The 19,387-nt window shown below is 39.5% G+C and overlaps 1 protein-coding gene across 5 annotated transcripts in view; it reads right to left on the bottom strand.

The window, feature by feature from the left end:
• GBF1 (golgi brefeldin A resistant guanine nucleotide exchange factor 1) overlaps window positions 1-19,387 on the bottom strand; it is a 211,371-nt gene that overhangs the window by 18,208 nt on the left and 173,776 nt on the right. For 3 of the 5 annotated variants that reach the window (XM_053450924.1, XM_053450926.1, XM_053450925.1), the window contains exons 33-34: window positions 15,602-15,807; window positions 3-153 (exon numbers count right to left, since the gene is read on the bottom strand). In XM_053450924.1, coding sequence (XP_053306899.1) covers window positions 3-153; window positions 15,602-15,807 — 357 coding nt within the window. The remainder of the gene's footprint in view (window positions 1-2; window positions 154-15,601; window positions 15,808-19,387) is intronic. The other 2 variants (XM_053450927.1, XM_053450928.1) reach the window with 1 other exon arrangement.

Genomic DNA, 19,387 nt, shown 5'->3' with positions numbered 1-19,387 from the left:
ACCTTGCAGCAATGGGCACCAGCAACTTGACCACAGTGTCCTGGAGTCTGCTGTTATCTTTTCCCCTGCTGACTCTAGGTGGTGCTGTTCCTCTGCCCAAGAACTATAGATACTGGCAGCCCGCGTGTGCAGCGTGTGCATCAGGTCAAGAAGCTGAAACAAAACACAGTAGTGAAAAGGAATATTTAAGTGCAAGTGTGAAGAATACATTACACGCAAACACCTTAAGAAATCCAAGGTCAGTTCAATGTTACAATTTATTATCAGCCACTTGTAGTCGAGTTGCCTAGTAACAAATAATTTTACGAAGAGTAACAAATTGTCCTTAATATCCATGTAGCAGCAACAGTGGGGATGTAAAGAGCAGACTGTCCAAGTCACATATATATGTTACGCAGCCTTTAAGGCTTGGACAGACTGATGCTAGCACTATTTCTTTGTTAAGAGTTACGAAATTGGAAACTTTTGGCCTGAAAAAGGTAAGCCCTATAATACAACATTGTCCATGTGGAACATTGTATAAGACTCATTTACAGCCAGAGACTTCTATTTTCTTATTTTGTGGACAGTTGTGATGGCCATCAAGTACAGTTCTTTTAAAGTTAATATTTTTATATAAGTAGACTGCAGCAGTTCAACTATTGGCACAGGGTCTATTTGGCACAGGGTCTCACATTGGAGGTTTCCTCTTAATCATGCCCCTAACAAAATGTTTGACTAGAGGCATTTAAAGCAGCAATTTGTATTTTCAATAGCATTTGGTTTGAAGACCTTTCTTGAAACTAGCCGAAAGACACTGCAGAAGCCTAGGAATTGTAGCCTGTGAAGGTCAGTTTCCAGTTATTACTCTTTGCCATCTGAAGAGTGAAACAAGGTTACAGTCAGCAGAAGAGAGAAACCATAAACCCGATTGTAAAACCAGGATGGATAGAGTATCTACTATCTCTGGATAGTCCAGATTGTTGTGGGCTGCTTTCACATTCTATATAGTTACCATTATTATTATTGATTGTTTTATATAGCGCCATCAAATTCTGTAGCGCTGTGCAACGGGTAGACAGGACATGAGTAGCATGTAACATAACAAATTGACTAACAGAGACAACAGGTGAGGAGGGCCCTGCTCAAACGAGCTTATAATCTTTAAATCTTTTTTTGGTTTTCCCATTCTGTTCACAATCATTTGGAAAACATCCATATACAGAGACCATGGGATCTGGCATCTGAGCTAAATACTTTTATACCCAAGAAAGAACTGGAAAGCCAGGTACTGCAATCCTTCTACCTTCCAGATTGTTGGTATATGTCACCATTGTTATATTGTCTGACTGTCTCTGAACAGAATCCTGAGGACTCCAGTGGGCAAATCACACTCAATCACATTGCTTTAATTTCTCTGAAACATTTTTTTTTATTTTCTGTTCTTTAAATTACAAAACACAATTGTTTGCAAAAGGGTATGTAATCATAGTCCTATTGCATACAATGAAACAAAGCAAATCACAGGGAGACAAAGGACACAAACAAATACATCAAAGAGTAAAAAAAAAATAGAAGGCAAACAGGCAAGGTTGATCCCAACATTATACGTTCAATCTAATATAATTGTTTTAATTATTGTTTCTTATTTTCATTGCACAAAAATATCGGACTCAATTTTTGTTTATATTTTTATCTTATTACCGTATTTGCTCAATTATAAGATGACCCTGATTATAAGACGACCCCCCAAAATCGGAATATTAATTTAGGAAAAAAAGAAAAAGCCTGAATACAAGACAAACCTATAGGAAAATTGAACCTCACAGAGATTCAAGCAGTGAATTATGCTATACATCTGGTCAAATGCCTTACATGTCTTTTCCTAGGATGACAACTTTTAAATCTCTTGCCCATTTATCAAGTGCTAGTGTCAAATGATCTTTTTGACTCACTCAAGTAGATAGGGAGAAAGGAGGGTGGCAAGAATATTGAAATAAAGAGTCAGAATGAGAGAGAGAATGCATGGATTAATGCATGGATGCATTAATGAATATGTGTAAATAATTTGTGTAAAAGAATAAATGATTGAATGAAAGTGAAATAGTGAGTGACTGTAAAAGTGTTTGTGAATCATAGGTCTATTATTGATTTGTCGTTGACTATCGTTGACTCATGCTGGGCTGTTTGGCGACAAAGATGGCACGTCATATGTATGTGTAATTTGGGTTCTGGTCAGGTTCTATGTGGGCAATGTGGACGTCAGGGTTTGCTTTGGGGTGTGCGACCAGTGATTCAGGAGGGTTTATACCTTTAATGCAGAGTTTATATGCAATTTCCAATTGATATATACCTGCAAAGCTGGGTTTTGTGTTATTCTGTTGATCTGTATCGGCTATGTTCCCATACATTATTTATGTTTGCCTGCAAATATAGGATTTGTATGTCTTATTCAGTTGATCAATACCTGGAGTGCTGTTTCCATGTGTTGTTTATTTGATCTATACCTTCAGTGCTGAATGTACATGTGATTTCCAGTTGATATATACCTGCAATGCTGGGTTTGTGTGTTCTGTTGGTTTATACCTGCAGTGCTGTTTCCATACATTATTTATGTATGCAAATACAAGGGGTTTTTTATTTATCTTATTCAGTTGGATGTGCTGTTTACATGTGTTTATTTGATCTACACCTGAACTACAGGGTGTAAGTAAAAGAGCGGTATGGTTTAGTGAATGAGGGGACAAAGGGACTCTGGGGATGATTACAGGGGAGAGGACCTCTCAATGTCACAGTGCAGGACTGACTCTCACTGTCTTCCCCTGATCTGCAGTCAGTGTGGCAAATTTTTTTTTTTGGTGTGGTAGCGGAGAGAGTGATTGCATGCAAGGGAGTGTTGAGCGGGGCCCAAGGAAATGCTTGGGTAGGGTCCAATTTTTTCACTATAAAATATATTGGCAGCAGGGTCTAATATTTATATATATATATATATATATATATATATATAGGCAACAGGGTCTAATATTTATATATATTGGCAGCAGGGGCAAATATTTATTTATATATTGGCAGGCAGCAGGGTCTAATAATATATATCAGCAGCAGGGGCTAATATTAATATATATGTATTGGCAGCAGGAGCTAATATTAACATATATTGGCAGCAGGGGCTAATATTAATATTTATTGGCAGCAGGGTCTAATATTTATATTCATATTGGCAGCAGGGTCTAATATCAATATATAGTGGCTGCAGGGGCTAATATTTATATATATATTGGCTGCAGGGACTAATAATATATATTGGCAGCAGGGGCTAATATATATTGGCAGCAGGGTAAAATATTAATATATATCGGCAGCAGGGTATAACTTTTATATATATCGGCAGCAGGGGCTAATATCAATATATATTGGAAGCAGGGTGTAATATTTCTATATATCTGCAGCAGGGTCTAATATTTATATATATTGTCAGCAGGCTAATATTAAAGAATTAAACTGCCAGTTTAGCTTTTATTTTGAAATCATATTTCAATCATGGTCTTTACTTCAAAGAGATAAGTACACATTATGAAGTTAAAAATTCACGTCTAACGTGTGTGTGTATATATATATATATATATATATATATATATATATATATATATATATATATACACACTGTATTTGCTCGATTATAAGACAAGGTTTTTTCCAGAGCAAATGCTCTGAAAAATACCCCTCATCTTATAATCGGGGTCGTCTTATAATCATACCTCAAATAGGTCTGACTATGAGACGAAGATCCAGATCCCCTGCAGCGATGCAGGGGACCTGGATCCTCCTGTGTTATGCCCCCCTCACCCACTTACCGGCGCTTAGTCCACGCAGCTTGTAGAGCTCTGCGCAATTCGCTCAAGCGGAAGTTGTGTACGCGAATCGCGTAGAGCTCTACATGCTGCCCGGACTAAGCACCGGGTACTCAGAAGCACCGGTAAGTTTGGAGGAGGGAGGGGGAGGGAGTGTTAAACGGGGGGCACAAGGCATTTCTGGAGGCAGAGTGCTCTGTGAAATGCCTTTTAACTCCCTTAATGCCAATCTGCCTCCAGAAATGCCTTTTAACCCTCTATACGCCACTCTGCCTCCTGAAATGCCTTATACCTCCCTATATGCCACTCTGCCCCATAATATGCCTTTTAACCCACTAAATGCCAGAGTGGCATATAGGGGTATAAGGCAATTCTGGAGGCAGAGTGGCACATATGGGGTCAAAAGGCATATCATGGGGCACAGTGGCATAAAGAGGGTTAAAAGGCGTATCATGGGGCACAGTGGCATTTAGAGGGTTAAAAGGCATATCATGGGGCACAGTGGCATATAGGGGGTATAAGGCATTTCTGGGGCAGAGTGGCAAACCTGGGGGAAGGTTGTAATAAAAAGGAAATAAAAACAAAATATTTTCTCAATCATAGCTTTTATTAACAAACAATTGTTCACATAGTTTAACTGGTAAAACTTTTTATATGTACCGTTTTATAATCGGCCCCCCATGTGCTCCCCCTAAATATGAAAGCTGGAGACGCCACTGGTAAGCAATGGTATTTTCTGTCCCCTAGCCAGATCATATATCTATAACTCTACGAATGTGGTTAGAAGCAAACTGTCCAGGGATAAAGCCCACTTGGTCATTATGGATTAAATCACTGATCACTTTTTTATTCTCCGAGCTATTATTCCTGCATAGATCTTGATGTCGATGTTCAGCAGTGATATCGGTCTATAACTAGCTACTTTTTCCGGATTTTTCCCTGGTTTTAAAATGGGAATTATATTTCCTATCAGCATCTCTTCTGGGATTTTACCTTTTTCTGATATCTCATTAAACATCTTTACCAGGTGCCTACATAGTTGGTTTTTAATAATGTTATCATTTTATCAAAATGATCTGGGCCCGGGGCTTTGTTCTTCTTTAGTTTGCCGATTATCCTTCCGACTATTAGAGTAAAAGGCATATTCCACGCCTCAAGTTGAAAGTCTGATAATCGGGGGAACATCTTGTTTTTTTCTTCTTTTTGGCTGTTATATAAGGATAAATAAAAGTCATAGAACTTTTCCAATCCTTTCAGGGGTTAGACATTTTGTCTAACATTCTTGTGGTTTTATATTGGGCTCTTTTCTTTTTCAATTTATTAGACAAATTGTCGGCTTTTTTGCCTCCATAATACCAAGTTTGTTTAAGAGAATGTAAATATTTGTTAGCGCTATTTAGTAAATTTTCATTTATCTGGGTCTGGGCCGCTATGGACGCTGGGATCGCGAGGGGCGGCTGCTACTGACCGCTGGGTGTACCCAGTGATCTGTAGCAGTCACCCCCCCCTCAATTCTGTGCACGTGATCGCTTTGAAGCAAATCACGAGCACAGAATTAAAATATTTAAATATAACGGCGGTCTTCAAGGGAAGACGCAGTACAAGAATGCCAGTACAGAAGGGGTTAAAATACAGATGTCAGGTATCACCCAGAGTCCCACTCACCTGACTCACTGTGTCATCACCTAGTTCTGTTATGGACCTCCAGTCCAGTATCTGGTTGTTTTTGCTTCTGGATGTGTTGCGATTATATGCCTGGTTTCCTGGACTTTGACCTCTGCTTTGATACATCATTTGTGAACCCTGTCTGTTGGTCCTGCTTATGTTTCACTCTGCTTCTAGATATCCCCTGTCTGTACCCCGTACCTGTTTTGCACCCGTGCACACTCTCACTGCTCAAGTGATCTCTCCGTACTGTCACTCTGAGCAGAGTTATTTTCCAAGGGTGTGCGCCATTTCCCGCAACTGGGCTCCAGCTCCAGGTAAGTCCTGACAACAGATCTGAAAGGCTCACACACTTACAGGCGTTCCAAATTATTAATCAGGGACAATTTATTTTTTTCCTTGTCTTCAGATCTAGATAGGAGAAATGTATCCATCCTCCAATCCCCATGGATTCTTACAAAGTTTTATTTAACTCTAAAATTACCGGATTATGGTCTGACCAGGTGACTTCATGGATAAGGGGTTTTTTGTTGTTGTTGTTGTTGTTGTTGTTGTTAACATTACACGTAAGCTCTACTTCTCCTAGTATTAAATCAATTCGAGAATAAGAGCAATGGGATCTGGAAAATCAAGTATAGTCTTGCTCTATTGGGTGGTGTGTTTGCAAAATATCTAACAGCTCAAATCTCTCAAATAGTCTCCTTAATTGTAGGGCTTGACTTTTAATATTTCTACTGGAGCCTGTTCCACATAGCAAGATCCTATCTAACTGTTCGTCTGGGATAGAATTAAAATCTCCCATAACGATAAGTACGCCCTGTTTGACTTTCTCGGTTTTGATTAAGACCTTAGAAATAAATCGTATAGGTGATTGGTTTGGAGCATAGATGTTTACCATTTGTCAATGCGCGAGTAAATTTTGTGTGCGGTGGAATAGTATGTGTAGTCTTTTTCTCCCCTGTGTGTTACTCTCCAGCAGTCATATAGTACATTGTCATTTAGAATAAGGTGTCATCTATCTCACATACCATTATTATAAAACGTGCATTTGGGCCTGCTTCTTGATATTTAAATCTCTTGAAAATACCGTAATATGGCCACCCCGCATTTTTTTTCCTTTTCCAAAGAGGCTCAGATGATAATAGGAAATTCCTCTGACTTCAGGATGGTTTTATCAGACTGTCGCCAATGGGTCTCCAGTATAAAGCGGATACTTAATAATTAATACGTTTTCTTAATAGAAAACTTATGACCAGTGTTCCCTCTAAGCTGTGCGCGTGTGCGCGCGCACATAGCTATTTTAGAGAGCGCACACGTCCAAAATGTTTGCTCTCTGAAAATTTTTGCACAAGAGAAATTTTCTGCGCACGCCAACTAAGAAATATTAGATGGAACATTGCTTATGACGCAGAGTGTTTTTTTGGGGTATTGAGTTCTTGTGCATTTACCGTTAGTAATCTAGTCATTCTCTATTTCTGGGATCATGGCACCATCTTTATTTATATTAATTACCTTTAACAATAACAAACATATAACAAAGAATTTCCAGGCACCTCTCACCCAATGGTGCCTTGAATGCCATGAGTATCGACCCTGCCCATGGCAGATTGTACCCATATCCATTATGGGAATGGATGTGCCAAAGGTTTGAAGGAGAACACAATAAGAAAAAATAATCTATATCTCAAATATAATTGAGAAAATACGGTATATAACGTTTTACGTGTCAAATATATGAATACGTGTTATACTCCTCTGTTATTTTAAATGTACTTTAGATTCAAACATTGCTGAGCCATGTTGAGTAACTCTTTGGTTGTCTTGTTGCATACTAACGTACTAACATGTAAACATAAACGTCATAACCGAGTTAGCACTACTTATTGTTTGTCTTGAACCTTTAAGGTGTATAATTGTGAGTTAATTTATTACTTTATTGGTCTAACGTCACTGACCTTCTTGACAAATTTTATAACAAAAACATATTACAACCCATGGGAGTTGGTCAGAAATGCCTCTACGTCTTGGTACCCGATGGCATCTTTCCATATAATGGAGGTATCCCATTGCTTTAACAAAGTCTTCCACATATTTTTCCTAATCTCTCCTTTGTGATCAACTTTGCTGAAGAATCAATTTTGGCACCTCAAAGTATGGTTACAGAGTCTCAGATAAGAAGGGAGGTAACCCCTGTCTTAATGGAAAAGATGTTAAAGTTTTTACGAGAATCCATTAGAAGAAGAAGTTGTTGCCGAAATCCGAAATTATTTTGCGGAGCTGTCAGAGCCTATCGTTTCGGTTGAAAACACGTAAGCCGAACAAGCCGAAGCCCACAATGAGATGGTGGATAAGATCAAGGCAATGGATGCACAAATTCAGTCGATGACTGATAAAATCACCGATATGGAAGATCGGAGCCAAATAAATATCAGAGTTCGGGAAGTGCCAGAAACCATCTCAAATAGTGAGTTAACTCCCTATATTTCAGCTATTATGAAGGCTATTATGTCCAACACCATTCCTGAAACTTCACAAATTGTATAAAATTTTTCGTTTCCCGATAGCCGAAAAACGGAAGTCAACGATAATTGATAATTTTTTGAAAATACCGAAAAACGAAATTAGATCAGAAAGAGAACACAGGTATTGAACCCCTGACAACAGCTATAAATCAAAAAGTTACCGAGTTTAGATCTGTTTCCGGCTAACGTAAAAAGTCTTGGATGACTTGGAAATTGTATAATACTTCCTCTACTCTTTACGTTGATGAACTATAATAAACCCTTTTTGAAGATATTCGACAGGACAGTTAAAAATACAGAATTCCTCATTTAAATTTGTTTAATGTTATACATTTAATCTCATGCAACATGACTTAATATGAAAAAAAAACGTTTTCTTTTTGTAGCTTATAAAAGGTCCTTCAAGAGACAACTATCTCAAAGATGACATAATATAGACATGGTTCTTGACCATCTAAACTATGCCTTTACTGTCTCCTATAAGTTTATTATATATAACATAGGTCCTGGGGTTCCCTTCAGGACCATTCCTTTCCTCTCTCTCTCTTTAATCCTCTCCACTGCTCCCTCGCTATCTTACTTTTATCTTAACTCTTTACTTTCTCGCCCCCACCTTTTGGCCATATACATTGGGAGTAGAAAGCCTTCATACTCTCAAGGCCAAAACTTATTTTGTATATACTTCATTTATTTTTTGTCAGTCATAGGCTCACTCCATAGTACATGTGCTCCATGCGACAATTGTTATTTTGTGGTCTGTAGGTGTACTAATTGTTTTGAAACACTGCTCTGCTTACTAGTCTGGTACTCTTTCTGGAATTATTTTATTTACTACCTGCTAATTGAGTGGAGAGAGTTCTACAAATAAGCATCAAACTACTTTTGTTTAATGTGAGGGGTCTTAATTCTCCCCACAAGAGAAGACTCTTACTTAGGGATGCCAAGAAGGAACATTCAGACACCATATGCATACAGGAAACACACTTTCACAAGACAAAATCCCCCAAATTAACAACAAATATTTCACCACACAAACACGCTACATATACCAAAAAATCTAGAGGAGTATCAATATTGTTCGGTAAAAATATTTCTGTGGTGCCTGACAAAATAGAACTTGATAAAAACGGGAGATACATCATCTGGACGGGATCAATCAATAATGTAATAAATACCCTAGTAAACTTATATTTCCCAAATTCTGGCCAAATTAAATATTTAACAAAATATTTAGCAATTGATAATTTGTGGCGATATTGACTGTGTCCTTGGTTATGAATTAGATACCACAAGAGAACAAATTAGATTAAATGAAACAAATGCCACTAAAAAAACAGCCTTGACGTGTACTTAAATTCTAAATGACAACGGACTATATGACTGCTGGAGAGTAACACACAGAGGAGAAAAAGCCTACACGTACTATTCAACCGCACACAATATGTACTCACGCATTGACAGATTTTTGGTAGAAGAAAATACACTAGCACACATAAAATAAAAAATTAACTGGTCAGACCACGCACCGATTATCATACATACTGGCAACAATTTTATAGGAGACAGAAAACCAATTTGGCAACTCATTGACCATCTAATAACAGACCTAGAAAACAAAACCCTGACTGAACAAACAATAAAAAAATTATTTTACAGACAACGCATCACCCACCAGTGACATACAGACATTATGGAATGCTCATAAAGCCACAAGTGGATTTTTTTTTATACAAAGGGCATCATATATTAAGAAAATCACAAAACCTATGCTCCAAGGAACTTTCTGATCTAACAAAAACAAACAAAACCCAAATAAGTGTACAGCTAATAAAATTAAAGAAAAAATAGATACAATTAGGCTACAACATACTGCCCTAATGCTAAAAAGGTTGAAGCAACTGTTCTATGAAAAAGGAAACAGGGTCTCCTCCCTCCTAGCCGCTAAACTGAAAAAAATAATAACCATGACCAAAATAGATCATTTAATAGATAACAAAGGAAACAATCAATCAACAAAACCGAACAAAATTTCAAATCTATTTTCATCTTATTATAGACAATTATACAACCTCAAAGATGATAAAAACATAAAACAATCTACTTAACCAAAGATAGAACAATTTTTAAATAAATCTTCTTTGAAAACTATAAAGCAAGATCATATAGATATTTTAAACCAAAAGATAGACCCAGAAAAAATAAAACTGTAATCAAAAATTCACCAACTGGCAAAGCTCCAGGCCCAGACGGTTACACAGACATATACCGTATTTGCTCGATTATAAGACGACCCCTCAAATTTTGGATCTTATTGGGGAAAAAAAGAAAAGGCCTTAATATAAGACGACCCTAATGGGAAAAAAATCAAAACCACTGTTTTTGTCATAAAAATAGTTTAATCATTAACATATAACAACCAGATTATCTGTAAAATAGCAAACATGTGCAAAAAAACGTGCAAAAAAACAATCAAAGGGAAAAACAACAGTCTTTGTTTCTAGATTTTTTTAATCAATGATGACTGGAATGATATCATCTTCCTCCTCCTCCTCATCTCCTTTGTTTTCAGTGCTGCTCTGTGGTGTCTCATGCCACAAGATATCATCCTCTGTGCCATCCATGGCATTAGTAATGCAGCATTTCTTGAAGCCAAGAACAATACTGTCAGCAGAAATCTGGCCCCAGGCATGAAGTACCCATTCACATATAAGAGTAATAGATGGCTTTTTTTTCCTGTTGGAGTGAGGATGTGATCTTCAGAAAGGAGCCATGCATTGTACTGCCTTTATTTATGGTCTTTAAATGGTTTATTAACCACAACATCCAGGACTTGTAACTGTGAGGTCATACCTCCAGGGATGATGACCAAATCAGTGTTCACCTCAGAAATTTGCTTTTTAACATTTGAGGTTAAATGTCCTCTGAATGCATCAATGACAAGCATTCCTCTTTTTTTGCAATGGATTCCTTGTTGTCTTCCCCAAACAACTTTAAGCCAGTCTATAAGTAGACTTTCTTCCATCCACCCCTTTTCTTGAACTCTATCACTCCTGATGGTACTTTTTCTTTTGGCATGGTTTTCCTTTTCAGAATAATGTATGGTGGAAGCTTTGTTCCATCTGCTAGTACTGCCAACATAACGGTTATTCGAGATTTTTCATTCCCAGTAGATTTTATAAGAACCGACTTCTCTCCCTTCTTGTGCACTGTAACATTGCTTGGCATGTCAAAGAACACCGGTGTTTGATCTGCATTACAGATCTGACTGAGGACAAGTCATGCTTTTTCCTCAGAGCGATCACAAAGCGTTGAAAGGAAAGGAGTTTTTCACTAAAGTCATTTGGTAGTCTTTGTGCTAAAGTTGCGCGTGTTGCCTCAAAGACAAACCATGTCTTAGCATCATCCTTCTGCACCATCTCATGCTGGCTTTAAATTCAGTTATTTTTAACTGTTTTGCAATTTCCAGTGCTTTTATCTGCATAGCTTCTCTGGTTACAGGGTATCCTTAGCTACGCATTTCACAGACAAATTTTTCTACCTGTTTGTCAAGTTCTTCATGACGCCCAACTTTAGGGCCTTTGAAACCTTGCCTGGTGGACTGTGTGTTCAGGAGTTCTTTCTTCTGTGTCCGCCATCTCCTGACATTACACTCTGTGACACAGTACTTTCTGGCAGCTGCACAATTGTTTGTTTTTTTCTGCCTCGTTTATCACCTTAATTTTAAAATTGGCATGGTAGCTCCTGCGTAAGAATTTTTTGTAGATTTGCCTTTTCCTTTCGCTTTCTCTACTGGTGCCACTCTTGAAGGCTCTCCTCTGGATGTGGAAGGAGTTGGCATGTCGCTTGAGCACTCTCCTCTGGATGTGGAAGGAGTTGGCATGTCGCTTGAGCACTCTCCTCTGGATGTGGAAGGAGTTGGCATGTCGCTTGAGCACTCTCCTCTGGATGTGGAAGGAGTGGAAGACATGATGGCAATTTGGCAGGTTTGCTGTTTAGGTACTCTAAAACCATAATAACAAGAAGACACTAGTCATGCTATTCTGTTACTGTATATGGTATGTGTAACTGTAAAGTGTTTGCATACTCTGTAGTGTTGTTTTTATTGGAAATAAACGTACATTACGTACCAGTAATTTAAGCAATACCAGCATTACTGTATTTTACATACGGTGTATTATAGAATGAAATGGGCCATGCAGGGAATCTACCACTCACTCATAAGCACACTTAAAATCAGTCACTCATAAACACACTTAAAATCTGACAGGCACTCATAAACACACTTAAAATCTGACACTCACTCATATGCACTTTTAAAATCTGACACTCACTCATATGCACTTTTACACTATGACACAGGGGAATGGTGGTAGTAATGTGGTGGTTTCTTATTGCATGTGTATAGTGTTTTTTTTTTTTCTTGCTCACCTGTCAGTGGGAATAGCAGATCTATAGATGTCCCATCAACATGTCCCATGCTCCTCAGTCACGCTTAAAGGGGTCTGGGAAATGTAGTTCACTAGGTTGTGCCCCTAATTGAACCAGCTATGCAAATCATTCCTACCTGACAGTCTATGCTCCTCTTCACAAATTGTGAAGAGGAGCATAGACTGTCAGGTAGGACTGATTTGCATAGAATCATAGGCACAAAACGTAAAAAACGAAGCTGGGTCAGGTGAGAACGGTGCGACCCACGTGACCCGCGCATCAGTTATGGTCACAGCTTCCGGTGAATGCTGTGATTCGGCCGCATCGGAGGATGCTGAAGCCGCGGATATGGAGGCGGAGGCTGCCGCGGATTACGGAGGCGAATACGGAGGCGACGGCTGCCGCGAATACAGAGGCGGCGGCTGCCGCGAATACGGAGGAGGCGAAGGCTGCCGCGAATACAGAGGCGGCGGCGGCTGCCGCGAATACGGAGGCGGCGGCGGCAGATACGATGGCGGCGGCTGCCGATGGAATTGTGAGGTATTGTGGGGGATGATCCGAGGTCTGATTACAAGACGACCTCAATTATAAGACGAGGTCGGTTTTTCAGAAGTTTTTTTCTGGAAAAAACCTCGTCTTATAATCGAGCAAATACGGTATTATAAAAAATTCCAAGACATACTTAATCCCATACATGACAGAATTATTCAACAAATTATTCAACAATATTGACTGAAGCCTTACAAGCACAAATCACCACGGTCCCTAAACCCCAAAAAATGCTAAATGACTGCAAAATTTATAGACCCATTTCCCTGATCAATACAGACACCAAATTATATTTAAAAATACTGGCCAACAGACTTTCATCATTATTGACTTATTTGATTGACAGAGACCAGATAGCCCGACAGCACTAGATAGTTTATTGACATCATACATAATATTAACAAAAATTAAATCCCGTCATTACTACTATCACTCGACGCAGAGAAAGCATTTGATAGAATACACTGGGGGTATCTCCGGTCAGTGTTAGAAAAAATGCTATTTCCAGAATAATTTATTAAAGCAGTTTTTGCATTGTATAGTAATCCCACAGCAAGGGTCTCCAAGTCGGGTTATATTTCAGAATTTTTCCCCCTTACTAATGAACCATTAGCTGACATAATACTAAATGACGACAACATTACAGGAGTTACAATAGGGAATTACCAACACAAGTTAGGATTTTTTGCCGACAACATAATATTAGCACTCACAAAACCCAAAACATCATTAGCACATGTAACCAAAACATTGACGGAATTTGGAGAAACTTCTTACTATCAGTTAAATCTGACTAAAACACAAGCAATGCCCATAAATATGACCAATAAGACCATGCTTACACTTAAAAATGACTATAAATTTGACTGGAAAAACATATCGTTTCTGGGCATGGAGCTTACAAGAAAATTAAAAGAATTGTACAATATAACTCTCAGAGATAAATGGACAGAACTGAAACTAGAGCATGGAGCAGATATGAGTTATCATGGCTAGGCAGAATATCGGCTATCAGATCAGGATGACCCTGTTTCCTAAACTACTCTACATGATTAGAACAGTTCCTTATCAACATCCCAAATAAGTTTTTATCCAATATGATAGATTTGTCATGAAATTTGTTTGGAAAGGTGGACTACATAGGATTAAAAAGCAGATACTAATGAACACAGCAACCAATGCAGCTTCCACACTCCAATTCAAGAATACAAACAACATACCTAGATGGGTGGATATAGAAAACCAAGACCAGGACATAGGAGTAATCACAGATCTCCCTTGGTTCCCTACAATCACTCCCAGACAATACGCAAAACAACTTCAACAAAAATATAATTAAAAGCTTGGGTGACTATAAATAAAAATATATCCCCTAATAGAACTTTCTCCAACATTATGTCTTTAGGCTTATTTAAAAATGTAATCCTGACTGTTTCAAGGAAATTAATTATTGGAAATATTTGGGCATAAAAACACTGCAATCTTTCTTCCCTAATGGGGAACTTTTGTCATTCCCAAAATATAAACAACAGCGCTTTCTTCGCTTAAATGGTGTTGCTGTAATGCCTCAATATGGAGGCATTCAGCAACACAGAGAGAGATCAGGGGCCCTGTGTAGCCTGTCACCAGGGTGTCGATGTCCTCCGTACTCTGTATGGAGGCAGAAACCAGTTTTAAAAGAGTTTAGGAGGCGATCAACATCTGAGATACCCTGGAGTGTCTAGGTTTCAAAAATATATGATTTGATGGGGTAAATTGAACTGACCAGCTTCAAAGATGTCCCAAATATGACATGGTGCGAGAAGGACCACACTTCCACTACCACAAACTTGGGCAAATGCTGGTGTTATAATGTAGTGCATGGAAAGGGTTAAAATCTGGGGATGTTGCTGAACACATATTGGGATGTTGTGTGAAAGTGACATATTCCAGGAGCTGTAAAATCACACCTGGAGAACAATCTGTGTGATCAAAATCAAAGAATAAATTACTACGACAAAGTTTGACAAAGGGTGGTAGTAGAATTAGTGCATGGGATGGGTTAAAATACCAGCATTTTAAATACCTTTGGGTATCCAATTTTTTTTTTAAATATATGGTTTGATGGAGGTAAATTGTATTGGCCAGCTTCAAAGATGTCCCAAATAGCACCAGATTTTGGAAAAAATGATTTTGAAAGCTAAACGCTACTTTTACTTATTGCCCGATAACTTGCAAAAAAACATTGGGTATTTCTAAAATCTATTTAGCAATCTTTTTAATTAGATTTTGTAGATAAGTAAACATTTTTTCAAATAAAAGTGAGAAAAAGTGCTTTTTTTCCCCATTTTTCCTCATGTTTTGACCCTGTATGTCTATTCGTATAATGCTATCATTCTAAGACACCTAAGTGTATGTAGCTTGGGTGACTGTGTCCATGCATTTATAGTAAATCTGACAATTATTGATTTGGAAAAATCCCTTTTGAGCTTTGTAGAAAAGAGTTTAACCAGAAACAGGAATGTTAATTAGACTATCAAAAAGGACAAAAGATCTCAGCACATTCCCCAGATTAATCATGTGTCAATTAGAAGAAACTAAGGAGAAGGAAAGGCTTGCTGTACTTACGTCGTGACTAACCTGTAATGACACAGTGTGGTAACTGGCTGGCACACTGTCATCTTCCTCATCATCGCTGTGAGGCCGGTACTGTCGTTGCATGGACACCCTGGAGCGACGGACTTGGTTGTCTTTGTCCTTGGTTTTCTTCTTTAATCGGTAGGCTTTGTTGTCATACTTGTGGCTTTTCACCCGTTTTTCCTGAGATTTGTACCCTTTGACAACCAAAAAACTCAGAATGTATTTTCTTAAAATATGAAACCTATTTTATATACATTTATATACTTGATGTAAATTTTGCCTTGTGGGACAAGTTGTAATGTCTTAAATAAATTAAAAAGAACACAAAACATTTTCATAAAATGTTATCTTATAAAACGACCAAAATGCATGTTCAAATAACCACCGGCACCACGTTCCACCCCCTACTCCAAAGTGGTCAGTATAGGTTTTGCTCCGGGGTCACAGGGAGGGTCTGAAATAAAGGGAACCTCTAACTACCTTGACAGTATATACCAGAGGCGTCCAATTGTATACCTGCAAATACAGGATTTGTATGTCTGATTCTTTGCCTTTAGTGCTGTGTTCACATATGAATTTCAATTGATCTATAAATGCAAAGCTGGGTTTGTGTGTTAATGGGTTGTTGTATACCTGCTATGCTATCTTTCCATACATTATTTATGTATACCTGCAAATGTAAAGTTTGTAATCGTATTCAGTTGATCTATACACGCAAGTGCTGTTTTATGTGTTGTTTATTTGATCTATACCTATTTGTTGGTACGGCAGCTGAGGGAGTGATTCCATGCTAGGGAGCGTGGAGCGGGGCCCAAGGAAATGCTTGCGTAGGGTTAAATTTTTTCAATATAAAATGTATTGGCAGCAGGGGCTAATATTTATATACTGTTTTTGCTTGATTATAAGACGACCCCCCCAAAATCTAAATATTAATTTAGGAAAAAAAGAAAAAGCCTGATTGTAAGACAACCCTATAGGAAAAAAGTTTTACTAGTAAATATTAATTCATGTAAACTATTTTTTCATATTTAATAAAATCTATGATTGAGAAAAATATATATTTTTTTGTTTTTATTTGCTTTTATTTTCCAACCTGTCCCCAGTTATGCACATCTGCCCCCAGAAATGCCTTATACCCCCTATATGCCACTCTGCCTCCCTGATATGCCTTTTACCCTCCTATATGCCACTCTGCCCCATGATATGCTTTTTAACCCCCTATATGCCACTCTGCCCCATGATATGCTTTTTAACCCTCTATATGCTACTCTGCCTCCAGAAATGCCTTATACCCCTATATGCCACACTTACACACTATATGCCACACTTACACACCAGAGACTATTATACCCACTTACCTACCCAGGCATTAACATACCCACTCAGACACACTTCCAAACCAAGACATGCACTCAAGCAACTAAGGCACTTCACTCACTGCGATGCCTCAGCAGGCGCTTACTGCAGCTCGCACGAGATTACACAATGACACTGTATGACCACGCTAGGCCGGGAAAGGTACGTGCGTAGACAACCTCCGCTGCTGCCCGCGCTTTTGCCGGCGCTCAGTGATAGGCGCCCAGTGGAAGTGCAGGCAGCAGCTGAGGTTACCAGTCAGGAGGATCCAGGTCCCCTGCAGCGCTGCGGGGGATCTGGATCTTAGTCTCATATTTGAGGTCTGATTAGAAGACGACCTCAATTTGCTCTGGAAAAAACTTGTCTTATAATTGAGCAAATACGGTATATATTGAAAGCAGGGTCTAATATTTATATATATATATATATATATATATATATATATATATATATATATATATATTGGCAGCAGGGTCTAATATATCCACTCATGGCACATGGGCTTGATTTTCTGTTGGGTGACCCCAAACCCTCGTGTTGTAAGCAGGATCAGCCCTTTGAAGTCAGGGACGAGATGGGCTTTCCGCTATTCGACCCCAGGTCGCTACGCTACCCACTCCCTGCTGAGTGGACTCCTTCTGATCATATCACGGAGTTCCTGAAGTTCTGGCTCCGCCGCCCCCTGGACAATGAGGTCTGGCAGTGGCTCCGCTCCGAGTGCCCTCGTCCCACTATTCCGGCCAAGGTCTCCAATATGCCGAAATTCTTTCAATCCTTTGTCACCTTCCTCACCAAAGATGGGAAGGGCCTGCGCTCCACCCAGGAGAAGCTCCTAGACATCTCGGGCCCTCTTACACATATATTTAAAATAGCAGATGAGGCTCTCATAGAGGGAACACCCCTGGATGCCCACTCAGTGCGCGAGTGGACCAAGCGGAACCTCTGTCTCCTGGGCAATGGCAATTTACGGAGCACCGTAAAGGAAAATCTGGTGGCAGACTGGTTCTCGTGCCATTGGAGGGACGCCAGTGACTGGCATCTCCTTCCAACTGTTTTTCGCGCTATCGATCTCTGTTGGGGTCTGCTTCATCTAGACCTTTTTGCGCCCAGGACCAACTCCCAGACCCCCGCGTTCTTCAGTTGGCTGCCAGATCCGCTCTTGTTGGCGTTGGCCGCGTTCCTTTAGATGTGGTCTCCCAGGGGAGCTTATGCCTTTCCCCCATTCTCCATGATCCTTCGGGCTCTTCACGCCGTATCCAGTCAGAAGATATCGATTATCCTGGTTGCCTCTCTTTGGAGAACTCAGCCATGGTTCCTATTGCTCCTGGATATATCATGCGCGGACCCCCTGATTCTTCCGTCATAGTAACATAGTTCATAAGGTTGAAAAAAGACCAAAGTCCATCAAGTTCAACCTATATACATATTGTGTCCCTGGGGATCTCCTGCTGGATCCTGAGGGGAACCCTCACCCCCTCATTCTGCAGGATCGTCTCTTGCTGGTAGCCTGGACTGTTTCCGGGATCCGGGGACATGTCAGGACTATCGGGGGCAGCTCAAGATTTGCTCTGCGGATCCAGGGCTCCTGGCACCAGAAAGTCTTACCTTCAGGCTTGGGAAGTCTGGAGTCCCTGGTGTCTGGAACAGCGTTGTGATCCCCTTACGGCTCCTATAACGCCCATTCTCAATTTTTCCGTGCTCCTCTTCTCCTAGGAAAGTTGTATAGGACCATTAATGTGCTTTCTCTGCAGCTCATGTCCCCGTGCCGGGCCTTGGGGTCGATAGGGACCCTTCAGTCTGCCGTCTCTTGCAGGGCATTTGGTCTTCTAGACCCCCATCGGCTCGGTACACCTCCTTTTAGGACGTCCCCACTGTTCTCTAGTTTCTGGAGTGTTGGCCAGACAATGACCGGTTATCGCTTTGCTCTCTTCTGTTGCCAGGTATGTTTCCTGTGTTCAATTTGCCTGGTACTCTCACGTTTCTGCTTTGCTTTCAGGTCGCTCCTCTGCTATCTAGGAGGCGTGATGGCGAATCTCACTCGTTGATGGTTTTTCTCCGTTCGGCTGCTGTGAAGGTCGCCGTTCTGTTTGATCCTGTTCGGTTTGTTCCGGCAAAGAAAGAGGAGCAGTGGCTGGATATAGATCATATATAGGGTCTTGGGGTCTATTCTTATTGGTTATTGTTCTTTTTATTGTTAACTGTTTTGCTGCTGAAGGTTATTCGGTAAAGGAAGTTATACAAAATACTCGCCTCCTGTCTTTAATAAAATTTAGATTAATTCTACACCAAAACTAGATTAATCCCCAATTGTTTACTCACGATCAACAGATTACTTGCATCTGTGATCTTAACTAGAATACACTTCTAAAGTTATTTGAAAAATGCAGAGCAAGAAAGAAAATAAGAAGGATCAAAGCC

Source organism: Spea bombifrons, chromosome 11, assembly GCF_027358695.1.
Source record: "Spea bombifrons isolate aSpeBom1 chromosome 11, aSpeBom1.2.pri, whole genome shotgun sequence".
NCBI lineage: Eukaryota > Metazoa > Chordata > Amphibia > Anura > Pelobatidae > Spea > Spea bombifrons.
The sequence above is the reverse complement of the archived record's forward strand: the minus strand, read 5'-3'. Positions and strand labels throughout refer to the sequence as shown.